Genomic DNA, 19,791 nt, shown 5'->3' with positions numbered 1-19,791 from the left:
CCATGTTGTGTTACTGAGGGCTTTAGACTGAAGCTGAAGGTTTAGGTGTGTGGGAATACATGCAATTATGAGAAAAGTGCAGCTTTGGAAATTTGCAGCAATTTTGGGGGGTGTATACAAGTCTGGATAGTCCTGGCAGCCCTCTGTTTCACATGCTATTGACAGAAGCTGCGCTTAGCATCATGTGGGTGACTTTGGCTTAGAACAATTGGAGGTAGAGTCTGGAGATGGAAAGAGCTGTAAAATTTATATACTGTGATAATTGCTTTTCTCTTTTCCTTTAGGCTGGAATGATCATCGATAATGGCGTTAAAACTACCCCAGCCTCTGCCAAGGACAAAAGACCTATCCTGACGCTGATTTCTGGGAGGTAAAGTGTTTTGCATAGTTTGATTTGGAAAAGACTTCTCTAAAACACTGACTGAAAGCTATGAACTTGCTCCAGGGAAGCTCACAAGAATAATTGCAATGCCTTTGGGGTGGCTCTTTTTGAGGAAAGGTCTTCCCTTAGATACACCTTGCCATTTCTGACTTCATCTCTCCATTCTCCTTTATAAGGGACCCTCAACACCCACACCCTTCTGGTTTCATCCTTGTTCTTTAGCTCTGAGCTGATCTGGCTTGGATATTACATCTGCTGTAGGGTGTTCCATTGATTTTTGAATTTTTAGATGAGGAATAAAATTCACTGCCTGGTCAACAGTCCCTCTGGGCAGGAATTGCTGCAAGAGTTTCTTAGGAATAAGAAATTTCAGTATTCCTTGGGAATGCTATTAATTTTGTTCATTCTTTTAGAACCTGCTTGAACAGGGAGTGCTTGTGTCATGGGGCTCATGCTTTGATTTCACATTTCAGTCTAGTTCCAAATCTGACACTGCAGTAACAATCACAATTAAATACACAGAGCTATCCTTCATTTCTGCTGCTGTGCACAGCCTCTCTGTCTAATGGAGCAGTTTAGAAATAATGGAAACCTCTCTGTAGATTGTATCATATCAGCAGACCTAGTGTGGTCTGGTGGCTTCTGAGAACCCACTCTTTCCCCAGAGCTGGCCCCAGAGGAGGCTGATGAAAGGGCTGCACTTGCACCCTTATATCTCATTAGAGGTTGAGTCTGGCTCTCAGTTACCAACCCCCAGACATGTAAAAGGACTTAAATACTCTCAAATTTCATAGTTTCTTTCCTAACAGACCAATTGCCTCCAGTTGTACCATAACCTACATTCCCCCACAACTGCATTTCTTGACAGAAGAAACCATGTAAGGAAGAGAAACCTGCTGAAAGCCTCTGCTCACCAGGGGAGAATGACAACTCTATCTCCTTCTCATCTCTGGGGTGTGGGTTACCCAGACTACTGCAGTCATGCTCTGGGCAAGAATTACAGGGGTGGGATCCATCTTCCTTCCCAGGGGAGCCCAGCCAGGAGCTCAGATATCAGTTATCCACATCACCCTGGCTAGCAGCTGATGCTAAAAGATGTTCAAAAGTGAATGTTATGTACATTATTTAAATGCTCAGTTAATTGAAGTGATTAATTCAACGGTAAAAGTAGCTGCTAAAAAAAAAAAGAAACTTAAGAGCAGCTTGCTCTTGGGAGCCTGATGCTGCTTTTCCAAGCAGCTGAGCACGTGCTTTGGGGAGCTGCCTGCTGCCACAGGTGCAGCTAGTGGTTAGAAAAGGCAATTTCTCCCCTGCCATACAAGGGCAGGAATGGCCCTTGGAAGCCAAACAATTCATAATGCACTCATGGTTGTTCTTGGGGATTACCCAGCAGCCTAAACTGCAGCTCAGATTATTTATTCCATTTTCCACCTTTCACGTGACAAGACTGAGCTGAATAAATGGCTAATGTTGGGCTGGCTGGAGCAAACTGTGAGCTAGGCAGGACAGTGACAGAGTTGGAGAGATTATCCTGCATTCAGTAACAGCATTAAATGTCCAAGTCAAATTCTGGACCCTGTAGTTATCATGGATGTGAATGAAATTGGAATCCATCTCAAAATATCTGTACTTAACAATGCCTGGGGAATTCACAAGAGCTGATACTAAATCTGTCTCTGAAAGTAAATTCACAGTGATGAAGCTGCCAAAGCAATATTCATTTATTGGAACCCTATCAGCCTGATGCTCTGTTTTAGATTGATATGATGGCTTATTAAGCAAAGCAAAGTGCTATTGAATATCTGTTAGCAACTTGACAGCTTGGCCTCGCTATCCATGGTGAGGAATGAATTTTAATCTCTGGACCATCCGTTGCTGGCACTGAGTTGGATACTCATCTGTCAGGTTTTCTAAGCTGTGTAGTGTGATGGAGGATGCTCCTCCAAGAGCAGAAAGGTGCCTCAGGACAGGGTAAATGACAGCCAAGCTCAGCATCACCTTGTTCAGATCCTGTGGCCCAAGCAGTGGCTATCAGGGAGCAGCTGAGGGCACACATTGCTGCAGTTTCTGCTTCTGTCTGCTTTTTTTCACTAAATTAGGCCAATATTTCATCATACTGAGAACTTCAGGGTCACTAAACATTGTACGTGTGTCCTGTGTAGTGGGAGTAGTGAAGGACATACTCTCAGCCTCTCTCCAAGATTTTTAAATTCCTTTCCACAGCAAGAAAAATTTGGCAGTGGTACTCATGGCCACAGTATGGCCAGAGTTAGGAGATAAGAATGCTCAAAAGGGAAAACAAAAGGATATTCATCTAAATAACAGGAACATGCTAAAGGATAGCAGTAAGAGATTAAAAAAAAATCTGGAACTTTTGGGAGCTATAACAAACTTTCCATGCTTTCAGCAATATATCAGCAATACAACACAGGAAAGGTGAAAGGAAACTTGGAGCAAGTCTTTACAACTGCCTTGCCTGGACCTTCCTTCCCTTGGCAGCTGGGCCTGGCCATCACAGCTTGAGCAGACACGCTATGTGGATGGAGAGTGGTCCCAAAGCTGTTCCTGAGTTATCATAAAGCAGATGTTCAGCAGGGCCATGCAGGCAGCAAGGCCACCTTCCCTCTCCAACCAACCTTTCCTCTCTCCCTCTGCTTGCAGGTACAGCCCACACAAGGATGCTGATCCTCTGAAGCCCAGGGAACCTGCAATAATTGAGGGCTTTATTGCCTACAAGAATCAGGATCACGGGGCCTGGCTGAGAGGTGGAGATGTGTGGCTGGACAACTGCCAGTGAGTTTTGCCTTATTTCAACTCTCAGAGTTCAGCCTTGGTGTTTATGGCAAGCATAGCTGTGGTTCAGACTATTTATATAGTCTTCTTTGCCTGATCTGACGATGCCTCAGGTTGTTTCTCTGTGCGATGCTGACCAGCAATAAATCGTCACAATACAGATACACAGATGCAAATAACTAAAAATAAAACCTAATTTGTTTAATATTAAAAATTAGGTGCTCTGAAAAGAAAACAGTGAAATGCACCACCTTTCCTGGCTCAGCCTGGTCACAGATCAGTTTTATGTGGTTCAGTGTAATGCTGAATAAGCAGATACTGATGGAGCAGACATAAAACTATGCATCACAGCAGCAAGGGAGAGAGTCTGGGCAAGTGTGTGTTGTGCTCTTTGAAGGGCATTTCCTGCCCTGGCCAGAGCTGATATTTGTTTTGCACTTGAAAACAGATGATCTGCTGCAGTTTCTGTTTCTGAGCCAGGCTCCTGATATCAATCCTAGCAAAGAGGAGAAGGAGGAAAAAGCCCCTTTAGGAGGGATATTGTGATAACCCTGGTGGGAATGGCTGCCACGCTGATATCTGGTGTCCAATTCCCAGCCAGAGCTGCCTTACCTTGGAGTGACCCAAACCTCTTAAAGCAGCCAGTGGGATAAGCTGGCAGCAGTGACCTGGTGAGAATGGGGCTGTAGCAGAACACTCAGAAATGTCATATTGAGCAATACTTTGTGTTTCTTATGACCCACAAGAATCCACCCTGCTCCAAGGCCAGCGAGCGTTGTCCTCACAGATCCCACTCAGGTCCCTGGGACATTTGCATTGCTGCATATCCTTTGCCAGGGTGCTAAAACACCAAGTGCTTTATGAGTTTCCAGCAGCAAATCTCTGAGTGTGTGTGGATTGGAGGAAGCAGCCATCAAACTGTAATTGTCTTTATAGCCAGAGCCATTTCCTTTTCTATGGCTAGAATCTAATTTATGTGTCCCATTAACAGGGCCAGCGTTAATGTGGCCTGCAGGGAAGCAAGGAGGCCATAGGGTGGGAAGGGCTGCCACCTACAGACAGCAGCACAGGGAGGGGATCTTCTCCCAAACCACTGCCAGCATCAGTGACAGACGTGGGAGGTGATGCTGGTGTGAAGTCACCATCAAGACTGACTTGAAGTATCATTTCATTGTAACGTTTCTCTAAGCAGCAGTCAAGGAGCAACATCTGTGATTTATCTTACCTTGAAATTTCAGCAAAATAGAAAGATATTCTGTTGTTTTTTGTGGTTTTTTTTTTTTTTTTAATTCTAATAAGGAAGCTCTGATCTCTGTATTCCTGTTGAGGAAAGAGAAGCCAAGCTGCTCTTTTTTTATCACCTTGCAAAGCTCTTTTATGGAAGCAGTTTGTGAAACATGAAGACAGGGAAGCACAGTGTGTAAGGCAAAGCACCATTAAATAATAAAAGCTGGTTGGAGTGGGAGATAAGCATGATTGTTTTATCTACCAGAGAAAAGCATGTGATCATTAGACAAAGGGATAAAGCTTTATCAGGCAGGTAAACTATGGCTAGTAATCACCACCTTAACCCCAGCTGGAGCAATCAGGTGTGTGTCTGCTACTTCACGTGATCTGCAAATTCTGCAAGATGTGCCAGAAGAGATCTTCTACAACTGAATGGGAACAAGTCTGGAAAAACCCGAGTTCCCCTGAGCACTGTACAGTAATTAATAAATAGTGCTGTTCCCCACTAGTTTGCTTGTTATAGTTTGACATGACAAACCAAAGCGACCCCAAATCTCTTCTGAAGCATCTCTCTTCTCTTGGCAGGTTTGCTGACAATGGCATTGGGCTGACCTTGGCGAGGTAAGGGTGGCAGGGCTGTGTGGCAGGGCTGGGTGGCAGGGATGGGTGGCAGGGCACAGGGCTGGCTGTCAGCAGCCCTTTCACCTCCAGCCCTTTCTTCTCAGTGGTGGCACCTTCCCTCACGATGATGGCTCCAAGCAGGAGATCAAGAACAGCCTGTTTGTGGGTGAGAGTGGAAACCTGGGCACTGAGACCATGGACAATGAGATCTGGGGGCCTGGGGGCCTGGATCACCGGGGAAGGACCCTGCCCATCGGCCCGTAAGTTCCGCTCAGCACATCAAAGCACTCACAGTTCCCACTCCCAGCACAAATCCAGCCCAGTGTGGTTTCCTCAGCGCTGTTCAGTTTAATAACCATTACACAGAAAGGATTTAATTTCATGTTTCCCAATCCCAGGGTCCTCACTGTGCAGCTGCTGCTGGCAGGTACATCCTTGCAGGCTGCCAAGACAGATCAAGCTCCTCTTTCCTTCCCCCTCCCCTTTGCAAGGGGATTTGAGAGGACAGCAAGAGTACTCTGTGCTAGCAGGGCACCTCTGTATGCGTGATCAGCAGCGCTGAGCAGTGAGCTGAGCTCCATCAGCTGCCAGGAATGATCAAAGAAGCCTCTTCCTAGGCTTGCATGTGCTCATGTGTGTGCTCAGTGCTGCTATTTTACTGTTGCTCCTGCGAAGGACTTTGATGCCTTTGTTAAGCAGTTTTGAAATGGACAGTGAACTTCATGTGTGGCCTCCTCCTAGACCTTAGTCCTACAGATTGGTTTGCAAATGCAATGCTTTTGCTTCCTAAAAACACAGTTATCCTAACAGTAGCCCCACAGTGAGCAAACAGCTCAACTGATGCTTTTCTACCATATTGTAGGCCTCAATTTCGCTGTCAGCAGTGAGGCTGGAGACTTATTATAAACTGTACCAATAATGAAAACCCATTCTGCTATGACTCTCCTAATATCCTTTACACATACGTGGACATATCTCATCTTGGATGTTGTATGCAGAAACTCAGAACAAATGCACTCGTGCAGGCAGGAATTCTCTAAGGGATCATATGAGGAAGAGATCAAATTTATTTATCATAAGTGAAATTTGAAATGTCTTAGCCTCTTAAAGACCTTGAGCATCTTGTTCGTTTAATTGGTATGAAGATGGTGTCTTCTTTACCTTGCAGCTGATATCAGAAAAGGCTGATAAAGATTAATTAGTCTGCCCTGTCAATTCTTCTTAGCTCTATAGATTCTAGGACCTTTCCTTGTTTTCAAAAACTTTTTTTTTTTAATTGCAGTTGATTTGCAATGCTTTTCTCCAAATCCCTTTGAAAGATGTGGTGGGACTTCTTTTAGCCTCGCCATTACTCAGCCCAAGGAGTCTGCACAGCTCTGCTGAGTTTCAGGTTTCACTGCTGCAGAACTCATTTCTGATGGCAAACACGAATTTATTCATCTTTAGCTCAGTCCTTTGGCATTGCTGTTACTTCCTTCCCTGGAGAGGTACAGGCTAAATAAAGATGATCTGTTCAACACGAGAGAACTTGAGCTGAACTTGCAAGGATAAGAGAGCTGAAAAGAAGGGAAATCCCTTCTCTTCCAAAGCAGGAACTTAGGAGTCATCCTACGGCCTGCAAGAAGCGAGAGCAGCCACCAAACAAGCGCTGTGGGACCGTGCGTGTCTAGAACACATCTCCTGATGCTAACGTGCCATGACCAAGTCTCTCTGAATGTATTTCAGGGATTTCCCCATCCGAGGGATCCAGTTCTACGACGGGCCCATCAACATCCAGAACTGCACGTTCCGCAAGTTCGCGGCGCTGGACGGGCGGCACACGAGCGCCCTCGCCTTCCGCCTCAACAACGCCTGGCAGAGCTGCCCCAACAACAACGTCACCGCCATCCGCTTCGAGGATGTCCCTGTGAGTCCCCTCCTGTCGGGATCGTTAGCTTGTCAGACTGACCTCGAGATGTGTTAGAAAGTCTCTTTTCCCAGCCCGGCACTTGAAGAAGGACTCAGAGCTCTTAACTTCTCGGTCTCAAGGTTGTTTATTGCGTCTTATCTATAGAATTCTTTCTCCTGCCCTGCCGAGGTCCATCCAGCAGGACAGTTCCAGGCACTCTGCCTGCCCCAGGGTGGTGTTATGTCTTTATACTAAAAACTACGTGTACAATGTTTACAATTACTTTCCAATACCTATCACCCATGTTAGACAGTGAGCTTCTACTCTAAACCAATCCAAAAGTGCCAACATCACAGCAGAAGATGGAGGCCAAGAAGAAGAGGGAGAAAGGCTGGACATGCCCAGTTCTCTCCATCTTGCCTTCTGAACCCCCATAGCAGAAACCCTAAAATCTACTTTTCCACCTATTATTCTACCTAAACTGTTGTGGCGTGCTGATCTTCATATAAAGTTGGTAATTTGCTCCACAGGTCATAATCAAAACCACAGGTGTTTTGGGCTCTGTGCCAGGGCTTCTGAGCCCCCTGGCAGGGGTCCTGGCTGTCCTGGACAGCCAGAGGGATGTCCTGGGTCCTGACACCCTCCCAGACAGCCATCCCTGCATTGGAGATGGGTCTGTGGGCACAAAGCAGAAAATCTTGCCCATTGTCTTTGCCAGGAGTTTAACAGCAATGGGTGCAATAACAAGAAGATTCAAATGTCTGTCAGGATTGCAGCAAAACAGATGCAGGGATCAGTTAAAAAAAACCCATAGCAACAGTGAAGTGAAAATAATTTCCATTTCTGGATGGCTCAGAAACTGAAGAATCAGCCCCCCTTTATTTTCGACAGTGGTATAATATTAAAGCAGCAGAAGGAAGTCTGTTCTGAAAGGCCCGACTGACCTAGAAGCAGAAAATACTGATTTTGGGGAACAGCCAGTGAAACTGAGCTGATGCAGGATAATTCTGCAGCCCTGCACACCAGGGTAATTCCAGACTCCAGTTCTGCAGACATAAGTGAGAGCAGAGTCCAGCCAAAAGGAGTTTGCCAAATTTTGAATTACAGTATGAACCTCTGGGTGCTGGTCTGAACCCGTCCTGGGGCCTGTTCTTTTGAGTTATTTTTGTATTTGCCTGCACAAATACGAGCTAACTGTTTCACTGAGGTTCACCTTTAGCAGCTGTTAATTTCAGCTGCCAAACATTACAAACAAATAAATAAATAAAGTGGCTGGGCAGAAACGATTTGTGTTGCCTAATTTTCAAAAAATTAGCAGGCTTGCTCATAGGTCAAGAAAAGTGCTGACCAGTGCCAAATATGATGGGAAAGGCAAAATTCCCCTAAAAGTGTTGGTTGGTCACTCTCGCATTGCACAAGGCAGGCTGGTGACATGACATTTATTTATGCTGGACAAAAATATCAGTCAGAAGTTGCCTGAGCAGCCATTTCCCAGGGCTGACTGTTTCCCACATTGGTATGACTTCACATGGCTGGGAACTTTGAAGCTGTGTTAGCAAACAATGGGTGAAGTGGCTCTCGTGAAATCACCCCATCTCCTGAACCCTCCTCCAGAATTTTCAGACAAACCTTCCCACTGGTGAGGCTGAAATTGTGTTTTCTAGCCTTTCTCCCATGGTCAGCAGGGAAATATATGTCTGCTCTGCCTAGCAAGTCAAACACACCTTTTAAGTCAGAAAATTGGTAATTTGAGCCACTGTAGTGACCAAGGGCATCCTTTTCTTGTATTCTAAATGATGAATTCCTTTCTGGAGATGTAAATTTGTTCCACTGTTTTGTTTAGATTACTTCAAGAGTCTTCTTTGGAGAACCTGGCCCGTGGTTCAATGATCTGGATATGGATGGTGACAAAACATCAGTTTTTCATGATGTAGATGGTTCTGTGTCAGAATACCCAGGCTCATACCTGATCAAAGAGGATAACTGGTTAATCAAGCACCCTGACTGCATTGACGTGCCCGACTGGAGAGGCTCCATCTGCAGCGGGCACTTTGCACAGGTAAGGCTGCTCACCTTGCAGTGTCATTATCACTTTGGTTTGTTTAAAATTTCTTGGCACTTTAAAGCTTGACCTGTAGAAATGGACTTTCTTCAGAGTGTTGAGTGTTTGTTTATCAGCATGTCTGCACAGGTGGCTTTGAACATGAGAAATACTGTGGTGTATTTTCTGAAACCTTGGCCTTGGCTGCTGGCAGCTCCAACAACTTCTGCCTGAAGCCTCCTGAGAGCTCTGTGGGCATTCACAGATTAATATTCATAAATCCATGGGCTGTCAGCTAGTTATTTTTCCCTGATTTATGGAAGGAAGTGTTGCCCACAGTGTTATGGGAAATGTGCTGATGAGTCGAAATTAGACTTCAGCTTTCATGGTCTTTCATCCTGTGTGTGACCATCAAACCATTCTTCCCACCACAGGAGCCCTGAGTGCTGCTGCCATGAGAGTCCTCACTTTCCTCTGCTGAGAGGGCCTGGTTTTGTCTTGTATGTTGCAACAGTTGGGTTTTTTGGTGTGCAGTGCCCCTACAGCCAATTTCTAACCACCGAGCTGGGTTTCAGGCTTCTGAAAGCCAGACAGAAGGATCCTTGTTCAGCACAAGTCAGATGTCTGAGGTAGATACTGTCCTGCTGCTGAGGGTTGCAGGGTGCTGTGGAATATCTCAGCCCTGCTGCAGCCTCTGGCACATGCGCTTGAACTCAGTGGATGAGGAAATGAGCCTTTTATTTTTTTTTTCCTGAAAACAGTTTGCTTTGTTGAAATGGAAGCCTAAGAAATTGGACATAAGTGCACAGCCCACAGGTTCCTGCCCAGCACACAGCACTTGCTCCAGCTCACATCTATTGAGTATCTGAACCTTTCACTGTAGTTCATTAAACCCTTGGTGATATCTTTTTTTGTTTGGTTGGGGTTTTTTTTCCATCCAGATATACATCCAAGCCTACAAGCCAGCCAACCTGAAAATGAAAATAATAAAAAATGACTACCACAATCACCCACTCTACTTGGAAGGGGCTTTGAGCAAAAGCACTCATTACCAGCAGTATCAGCCAGTTGTAACTCTGAGGAAAGGCTACACCATCCACTGGGACAAGACAGCCCCTGAAGAGCTGGCCATATGGCTCATCAACTTCAACAAGTGAGTGAACTGAGTCCCAGCATTCCAGCACAATCATGTAACTGCACATTTCTAATGGGTGAGGTCATCACCTCATGAGCTCTTCCAGAATGAACATGCCTGTTACAGGAAGTCCATTGAGTTCATCTTTTCATGAGCCATCTCAGGTTCCTGTTTCCTCCCCCAGGAAGCTCTGTAAGATAACTCAGTTCATTTTTGGAAGTTCAGAGCTAATTCATTCCTGGTTCATGGAAGTCACAGGTGTAGAAGTCAGGAGCAGATCTGCCCTACATTGCTTAACTAACCCATGGTTGTTATGTCTATATATTTATGTTGCTTTAATCCATTCTAAACCAGGAAAATTTTAACTGGACAGGAAAAAACTTACTGTAAATTATTTAGTTTGGCTTCTAGCATGCCCAGGAAAATAATAGTTATGTTCGAACTTGTTACAATGTGGGTCTTTGCTATTTTTAGGAATGACTGGATCCAAGTAGGGTTTTGCTATCCTAAAGGGACAACGTTTTCCATTCTCTCAGACATCCACAACCGTCTCTTGAAGAAAACATACAAAACTGGAACCTTCTACAGAACCTCCCAAATGGAGAAACTGGAGCACAGATACCCTACCAAAGGGTACTACTACTGGGATGAGGACACTGGGTAAGACAGCAGGCCTTGCTGGTTTGGACATTGCTGCTTTGGGAATGCTGCTGGAGCTGGGAGCTGTTTGCCTAATGCCACTAGCAGGGATCACAACCAAACCAGGAAGGTTTTCTGGGAATGTGACCAGTGTTTAATTTTCCTGGGACTCCCAGGACTGACAGTCATTCACAGCCTCTGCTGCACTGCCAATTACTCTGGGAAATGCTTTTCCAAGTGAATACAAATTAGAAAAAAAAAGAAAAGACAAAAGCAAAGTGCTGACCACAAAACTTAACTGAAGACATGCACAGCCCTTATTGTTTTGAACAACAACTATTCAACTATTTATAAACACCGTGACAGGGATGCACAGGAACTAAGTGTAAAGCCTGTTATTTTAAAGGATTAAAATAATGGGAAAAAAAGAAGGACCTAAAATACAAAGCATGTATTTCTACATATATGTATCACTATAGAATAGAGCTCAGAAGGTGTTCAGGTGCTATCTGATTTCTCTGTTTCACTTTCCATGTGCTCCCTAAACAATTTCTGGGATGAGTGTTTGTTCCCTTTTATTTGCATGTGGGATGTTGGGCACTATAAAACACAGGACCAAGGGCTGCAATGAAAATTATTGCAAACCATAGGAAAGAGTCCACCAAAGCAGTATGTTTTTGCACAAAATATTTGAAGGATGCTGTTTGTTTTTTTTTTCCTGCCTACAGGTTGCTGTTTCTGAAACTCAAAGCTCAAAATGAGAAGGAGAAGTTTGCTTTCTGCTCTGTAAAGGGCTGTGAGAGAATAAGAATCAAAGCTGTGATCCCAAAGACAGCTGGTGTCGGCGACTGTGAAGCCACAGCCTACCCCAAGTACATTGAGACGCCAATAGTGGAAGTGCCAATGCCAAAGAAGCTCTCCAGTGCACAACTGGTAAAGCAGCTGATTTCTTATCACATAATCACTGCTCATGTATATCTGGCACATATTGAGCCCACAGCTATAGAAAAACCTTGTGCCAGGGTCAGCATATGCTGTGCCTGATTTTCTGGAATGTTTCAGGCGGGTGAAATAAAATGAAACAGATTCTTGCAATATGTGGAGAGCCATTGCAAGCTCTATGCTTGTTCTTTGGGGCTCTGATGTGATGTGCTGTTCTTGAAAGCACAGGTGAAAACTGATGAGCTGGAAGGCAGGTTGGTCCAGTGAATGTGATTTTGGAGGCTCCAGCTCCTCCAGGCTGTAAGAGCAGCAATGACAGACAGGGGACTGAATAGTAGAGCTGAATTATTCTCATTTATATAATGCATGACACAATCTCCATTATCCAGTCTGGTTCTGGGGGAGGAAGTGGGGTATTTATCTGTTATTTGGGTTTTTTCATTCATTGCCCTTGAAACAGGAATACACAGCAAAGCCTTGGAGAATCATGTGTCAGTTCTGCAAAGTAAGAATCACTCTGTCATTCAGTGAAACAGCTTAACTGGTGACAGGATGAGCAGAGAGGTTACCATTGTGCCCAGTTTCATTAGCAATTTAATTTGGCAGGTCAGTGCTTATTATGTAGCTTCCTTGTTGATTGAATTTCAGGGTTTGAAATGTTTTCATTGGAAATGCAGCATTTAGGTAATGGACATTCTCACTAGATAATCTGGGGTTTTTTTCTTTTTTTTTTGCAAACAGAAGACCAAGGACCACCTAATTGAAGTGAAAATAGAAACTTACAAGAAACAGTACTTCCACCTGAAGGATGACTTTGCATACATTGAGGTGAGCAAATCCTCTCAATGAACTTAATGGGGTGCAATTCTACACCACTTGCTTTATCTTCATGGAAAACTTGCTTATAAAGTTACCATGGAGAGTTAAATTTGAATAATTTCTTTGTATTTTGGGGGGGAAAAAAAAAGGCTGTATCTTCTCTTGATAGGCAGGATAGCAGGATCTTAGAGACCTGGAATTCTGCCCTTTGAAGGAAACAGCAGTCCCATGACTCAAGACTATCAGTGCTTCTTACAGGTGGTTGTTTGCAATTGTGTTACTGTGAGAGATGAAGAATGTTTTTCCCCCTGCCCAGGTTGATGGTGTCAGGTTTTTCCTCACTGAAGAGGGAATCCAGCTGGTTGTGATTGATGGACACCATGGAAAAGTTGTTGATCGAGTGACATTCAAAAACTCCATTCTACAAGGAATCCCAGCACAGATAGAGAATTATGTCAACAACATCAAAGATCAGTGAGTAAATAATCTGTTCTCACTAAGGTGCAATGTGCAAGAATGCTGCATAACACTCATCTTTTTCTTGGATTTTATCACCCAACAAGGGCCAAACACCCACAGCAGAGCAATACACCCAGTGTAGTTTTGTGCCTGATGATTCCACAAGCCCAAATGTGTGCAGGAAATGCAGGCAGCAGCAGAATGAACACTCTTTGATTCAGGACTGATTGAGCCCCAGATAATGTGCAGGGCTGCATGTGATTAACAAACTGCAGAGCTACATTTATGTTGTGGGTTATAGACAACCTGCGGAGTGAAATTCACAAAGCACTGATCCATACAGATGCACACAGCTTGCATTTTTTTACTGCATGTATGTTTTCTCAAATTGCAGATAATTCCACTAATAAAATACATTCCCTGCCCAGGCCTAAAGGCCGGATTATTTTGTATTTTAAGTATGGGCAGCCAGGAATGCAGAGTTTTGGAAATAAGTGATAGTAGCCAAGAGATGTTCCTGCATCCTGGAGACAATGGCTTCTTCTGCTGGAGGGAGAATTAGAACCACATCAGAAACCCCATTAACCAAAGGGGTTGTTCCCACATTAGCTTGTGGAGTGCTTGTGGGAAGTGAATATATTTAATTGTTATGAAATCTGTTTGGATTTGAAATCTGATGTGTAAAATTTAATACAAATATGAGTGCTTTGTTGACAAATGATCTGAAATAGCTGTGGGCAGATTGACAGGATATTGTTCTGGCATTTACTCTGGGGGAAGCTTGAGCAGAGTGCCATGCAGGTGCAGGCAGATGTGTTTCTGTTGTCCTAAATAATTCTAGAGGTTTCAAAAATCATATCATGTAGTTACTTTGGGGAAGCATGGTAATTTCTCACTTTTCTTTCATATAAAAAATAAGTGGTCTTTTCAGAGAGGCCATCATCCTGCTTCACAAAAATCCCAATCCTGGCTATGTCCAGTTCCTGATCAGCAATAGTAGTAATAATATTAACACACTTTTTTAAGAGAAGCACACTGAAAGGAACAAAAAAGTAAGGTCAACAAAAGTCTTAGGGAAGTGAATTTTTTCAGGTTTAATCTGCTAATGAAAGAACAAGAAATTGCTTGAGACTTGCTAAGGGCATCCCAGGGAGCAGATGGGTTTCTCTGAGCAAAGCAGGATGGAACTGCAGGTTGGAAACATTTAAATCATCCTAGAAAACAATGTTTAAAAAAAAAGTGACTTTTGTCTGCTTTCTAATGGGTTTTGCATAACTGGAAAAATAATCTATGACCAAACTGTTGGAAAGCATTGAGAAGCATTAAAGCTGAAGTCCCACAGAGGCAGGAGTTACCAGTGCTCAGGACAAACAAGCGAGGAAGGTGTTCTGGCTCTTCACCCATTTACAAACCTCTCTGTTTCCTTCAGCTCCATAGTGCTGGTGACATCTAAAGGAAGATTCATTTCAAGAGGACCATGGACTAAAGTACTGGAGAAACTTGGAGCAGGAGAGGGTTTTAGGTTAAAAGGTAACCGGTTTTTAAAAACTCATTTATAACCTCCCATTATTCCAGTAAAGGGAGAGTTTTTCTGCTTCTGAACTTTGCCTTGCTTGTTTCTATCAGCATGTGCTCAAACATCCTGGAACCAGTAATTTATTTATGCAGAAAGGTTGTATCCACTACAGCTTTGGCTAACATGCTCCATTTAAAGCTGTAAATATAAAAAACACACTGGCAGTTTTTCTTAGAAGTAAATAATTCAGGGGATTTGATTTTCCAGATTAAGTTCAGATAAAAAGACCTTTTAATAATAGAAATATTGAGCCTTTTCATACACTAAATGCCCCAAACCAGGATTTTTTTACTTGTCTGAACTTTTTAGCTGATTTTCTCTTGAAACATTCTGACTTGATGGCACAAAGCATATTGATTTCAGGGTATCACATATTAGAATGCAGCTCCACGTGCACATTGCTGCAATCAGCTTTAGGAGCTTCAGGCATGATTCCATCTGTGTGTGTGTGTCATACCCATGGCTCTTGTGCACCGGCACCCCTCCAGCCATGAGGTGTGGCCATGCACACAGGTGGGTTTCTGGCTCACTCCTGGCACACTCCAAATTACATTTGCTCTGATTTGCAGAAAAAATGGCTTTTGTGGGCTTCAAAGGTGGCTTCCGCCCCGTCTGGGTGAAGCTGGTCACCAGCGAGGACTCAGCTAAAATCTACCAAGCACTGCCAATTCCTGTGGTGAAGAAAATGAAGTTGTGAGGACACCCTGCTGTGCCTGCTGGCCGCCAGCACCGCCCCGTGGGACGGACGGACGGACGGACAGACGGATGGACGGACTACTGACCACTCTGCGCAGGCCTTGCCCGTAGCATTTTGTTGTTGTTGTTGCTGTTGAAAAAGAAATCTCACTGTAAGTAGTAGAGTGGCCACCCGTGACAGGAGAGCCACATGTGAACGGCGTGTGCTCGGGGCTGGCCAGCCCGGGCTGGCTCAGGGGGCACTGAGCGAGGCCTGGGCTGTTCCTGCAGGCGCTGCTCCTGGCACGGACTGATCTTGGTGCTGCCTCTTGAAGGGGAGCTCTTGGTCTGAAGACCACCAAGGATTGTTGCTTCCACCATCCTCTAAGTTGACTTTTCCGTAGTGCAACTAGCTGCTCACGTAGACATGGGATGCCAGTTCAAAGACTGGCTGACAATCGGGTTTGAGTGATTTCCTGGATGCTGGGGAAGCATAAGCACTTCCCCTAAAGCTTCTGGGAGGTTTGACCAAGCTCTTTTGGGGTGTGTGTTGTACATGCAGCCTACGGCACATAGCTGGGGAAGAAATGACAGAAGGAGTGGACAAAACATGCCAGCAGAGACTGATGGAACCACCTATTCCTGCTTCCTCAGAAAACTGCATTTTTCCTATGGATCAAGGAGTTTTAATAGTGGCTGTGCAAATATGAAATTTTCCTTCAACAAACAGCTACAGGCTAGAAGGAGAGCAATGTCAATTAGCACATGTATTTTCTCAGCCTTTCCCATTCAGCCTTTCCCTCTGTACAACAACGTGCAGGATCAGTTTATGGTTGCCAACTAATGCCATCCCAATTCAAGGCTTCCAATTTTTGACTAGGAATACTGGGACTTACCTTATTCAGCATCAAATAGGGTGAGCTGTCCTTGCCTTTCCCAGGACATCAGAGGGATCAGACTGCTCTGCTGTGTGCTGCTTTCTGATCCTGTCTTCAGGCTTAAGATATTATGTCTTGGTCCTTCTGTGAGAGTTACATGAGACCTGGATGAGGTCTTGCCAGGTGGCTGAAGAATTAAAGTGGGAATCCCAATGCAGTAGTTGGATGTCTTGTACCTCCTTTCCCCCTGCTTCAAACAAAGACCTGGGTAATGATGGCAGATCAGAGTGGATCAGGACTTTAGAGGGGCATCTCTTGAAGCTGGGATGTTATCTTGTAAAACTCTGAAAGCATTTCTGGTGTTCAGGGATATTTCTGTCAGTTACCCCAAAATACCACACAGGCGTTTCTGGAGGCTGTGGCTGTTCTAAGAAGTCTGAGGGCAGGGGGGAAGTGTGAAAGGCATCATGACGAGCTTTTAAAGAATGTCAATCTTGCCAGCAAGACTTGGGTTTATTTCCCCACTTTATCTCTGCCGGTCCCCACTGCCACATAAATGATTCCAATTGCTGAGGGCTACTTTGTTTATGTAATTACGTTGGTTTTTTTCCCCACAGTATCAAAAATGCTACTTTGAAATTAGACTAAAAAGCAAGAATTTTGTTTGTCATTCCAAAGGCTGTGCAGATACTGGTTTAGATCAGTTGCTCTGATTGTCAAAGCAAGCATGAACAAAATTTAAATATACTGTAGGTTATATTCCACTCAAGCCTCTCCTGGGTTTTGAAACTGGAAATGTTCTTTTCAGTCTTACTACAAAATTGTTTTGAATTCACTGAATGTCATGTGTATTGTATTTAACAAAAAAAAAAAAAAAAAAAAAGCCAAGTGTTCCCTCCCAGCTTCCCAACAAGAGTCTGGTCATGAATGCTCCTTAGGCATTTGTGCTGTTTGCAGAGTGAATGGGCAACATTTGTAGAAGGCAAATGAAGTGGTTTGTTTATTCCTGGAAATTCTTATGATAGTTTGGGGATTTTGCCAATTATTCCATGAAAGAGTCAGTCTCACTGGTGTTTCAACCACGATCATCCAAAACATTTATCTGATGTCCTGCGATGGCCACAACAGTGCCAGATCCATGAAATCAAGGGAAGAGACTAACAGGAATTCCCCTGGGTCTGTCAGTTTGGGTTGTCTGCGCTTTTCCTTGCCTTGAGCCAGTGCTGTTGCTTGCAGCAGTTTTGGTGGAACACATTTGCTTCCAGGAGATGGACCAAAGCAGGAGTATTTCCTTCATGAGCACTTAGCAGAGGGTGGGCAGGAAAGCCAGGCGTGGGATGTGCCTGGAGTGGGATTTGCTTTGTGCAAGCCTCAGTGCTGGGGCTGCCCTCTGCAGTGCTCCACTGGCCATGGCCGTTTCCCCTCTCCTGCTCTCTCTAAGAGTGTAAACACCCAGGAGCATCCCACCAGGTGGGTCTGTCCCCTAAACTGCTTCTTTCAGCTTCCAGGGGCATGTTGCCTTTGTGCTGAAGTGTAGCTTCTGATTTTGCTGTTTTGGGAGTTCTCAGGGTGAAAGCATAAGACTTGGCTCTAGGAAAAACCCTTTTATTTTCCTTTCCTGAAAGATCTCACCTTATTTAGAGAGAAAACTTAAGCAGCTTGTTCTGTGATGCTGAGCCTGGCACGTGGGGCCTGTTTTGGAGCTGGGGAGGGTCCTCTGCTGTGAATACCTGCAGGGAATCATGCAGCCAGCAGAGCATGGTGGCTGTGTGCAGGGAAATGCCCAGGGCTCCTGCTGACCTGCACGGGCTGCAGCCATCCTTGTGTCCTCTGGAGCCTGGTGCCATCCCCAGCCAGCAAGAGCTCTGTGCCAAGTGACTCCTGCTCAGTCTCTGACTGTTCTAGAAGCTGCAGTGAACACTCTGACCAGTGAATTCCCCAATTCTCGTCCTCTGCACAGCCCCTGCAGGAGCTGCAGTGACCCTCTCTGTAAGGTTTTGTTACTGCAGATGTTTCCATGTTTGCCTACACAGTTGCCATTGGTGGAGTGGGGTTTTTTTGGTTGCATTTTGTTTGTTTGTCTCTTTGTTTGTTCGGATGTTTGGGTTTTATTGCCTCTGTTCAGTTGCTTGTTTTACCTGTCGCCGAAACAGCTGGTCCTTTTTCGGAGTTAGATGTTTGTACATTTTCTTATAGACTTTCCAATGAAAAAAAAAAGATATATTTTCTATTAATTTATTACAATGGCACTAAGACAACTAAATTGCAGACATATGAAGCATTTTTACTGGAGTTGAGCATTGTCCAGTTTGTTAAGGAGGTTGGCAATGTGTCTTTTCTGATAATCTGCTTTGCACTTGAAAGCTCTCTATGTCCACAGACCGTGGTGGTGCATTGACTGTCGGGTTTATGATGACAAGAGCTCTTGGGACGTCATTTCCAAAAGATTGTGGCTTACAACTGAAATAACACGTAGTTGTTTGGAGTACACAATGTTTATCAAAATAAATATTCTGTGCAAATTTCTTATTTTATTTTTGTCTCCCTACTTATTTCAAAAGACAAACCCAAGGGGCCAAGCAGTCCCTGTCTGTATTTGTTGGCCAGTCCACAGAGACCACAGCACCTTTCACTGCCTGGTCACAGCTGCAGGATCTGAGACAGGGGGACGGGAAGGGAAGGAGATGGGAATGGGAAGGGGGATATTGCAGCCATGGAAAGGCCTGTATTTGGGGCAGGTGGGGCACTATGGGGTGACAAGCCAGGAAAATGGAGAGGCACCCAACTCGAGGGACTGAAAAGGAGATGTGATGAGGGTTCCCTCTACCTCAGCTCCTGCCAGGATGCAGGCAGACATCACTGCTGCTCTGTGTGTGTGTGTGTGCATGTGTATGTGTGTGTTTGGGACCGGGGATGGCTGAGTGGATCTGTTATCTGAGATTGAAAAGCATAAAAATACAACATAATTCAATATGTTTAATAAAATATAACATGATTTAATATTTAGAATATATATTATAAAGATAATATAGATTATTAAAAGAGTATTATAGACTAGAATAGAATGGAATAGTTTATCTTGGAAAAGATCTCTAAGGTCATTGAGTCCAACAGTCATAACCAAGCATTCCAAAGTCCACTGCTAAACCATGTCCAGAACTGCCACATTATAATATATTATAATTTATTATATAATATAATAGAATATATATAATATAATATAATATAATATAATATAATATAATATAATATAATATAATATAATATAATATATATAATTATACACTATATTTATGTATTATAATTATAATATATAAATATATAAATATATATAAAAAGATAATTATATTATATATAATTTTTATTTTATATATTATATTATATTATATTATATTATATTATATTATATTATGTTATATTATATTATATTATATTATATTATATTATATTATATTATATTATATTATATTATATTATATTATATTATATTATATTATATTTATATTAGTTAATTTTTATATATTTTTAGCCGGAGCAGGCCGTTCCCTGTCCGCGGGCGCCCTCTGGTGGTCCCGGCCGGGCTCGGCTCCCGGCGCTCCCGGTCCCGGCCGAGCCCTGACGTTCCTGCGAGTCTCTCGCGGGCATCGAGGGCCAAACGGAGCTGTCCCAGCCCCTGCTCCCAGCTGCAGGGTGTAGGGATGCTCCCTCCGCTGCCT

At 43.9% G+C, this 19,791-nt stretch overlaps 1 protein-coding gene across 2 annotated transcripts in view; it reads left to right on the top strand.

The window, feature by feature from the left end:
• CEMIP (cell migration inducing hyaluronidase 1) overlaps positions 1 to 18,609 on the top strand; it is a 100,855-nt gene extending 82,246 nt beyond the window's left edge. For both annotated transcript variants that reach the window (XM_030955554.1, XM_030955553.1), the window contains exons 17-29: positions 285 to 370; positions 3,044 to 3,175; positions 4,988 to 5,023; positions 5,128 to 5,283; positions 6,749 to 6,929; positions 8,755 to 8,970; positions 9,894 to 10,105; positions 10,562 to 10,747; positions 11,455 to 11,659; positions 12,410 to 12,496; positions 12,804 to 12,961; positions 14,376 to 14,476; positions 15,092 to 18,609. In XM_030955554.1, the coding sequence (XP_030811414.1) occupies positions 285 to 370; positions 3,044 to 3,175; positions 4,988 to 5,023; positions 5,128 to 5,283; positions 6,749 to 6,929; positions 8,755 to 8,970; positions 9,894 to 10,105; positions 10,562 to 10,747; positions 11,455 to 11,659; positions 12,410 to 12,496; positions 12,804 to 12,961; positions 14,376 to 14,476; positions 15,092 to 15,219 (1,884 nt within the window). In that variant the 3' untranslated portion in view covers positions 15,220 to 18,609. The remainder of the gene's footprint in view (positions 1 to 284; positions 371 to 3,043; positions 3,176 to 4,987; positions 5,024 to 5,127; positions 5,284 to 6,748; positions 6,930 to 8,754; positions 8,971 to 9,893; positions 10,106 to 10,561; positions 10,748 to 11,454; positions 11,660 to 12,409; positions 12,497 to 12,803; positions 12,962 to 14,375; positions 14,477 to 15,091) is intronic.
• The last annotated feature ends 1,182 nt before the right edge of the window (positions 18,610 to 19,791 follow it).

The sequence above is a fragment of the Camarhynchus parvulus genome, chromosome 10 (genome assembly GCF_901933205.1).
Source record: "Camarhynchus parvulus chromosome 10, STF_HiC, whole genome shotgun sequence".
NCBI classification, from domain to species: domain Eukaryota; kingdom Metazoa; phylum Chordata; class Aves; order Passeriformes; family Thraupidae; genus Camarhynchus; species Camarhynchus parvulus.
Note: the sequence above shows the minus strand (reverse complement) of the source record. Positions and strands in the feature narration are given on the sequence as shown.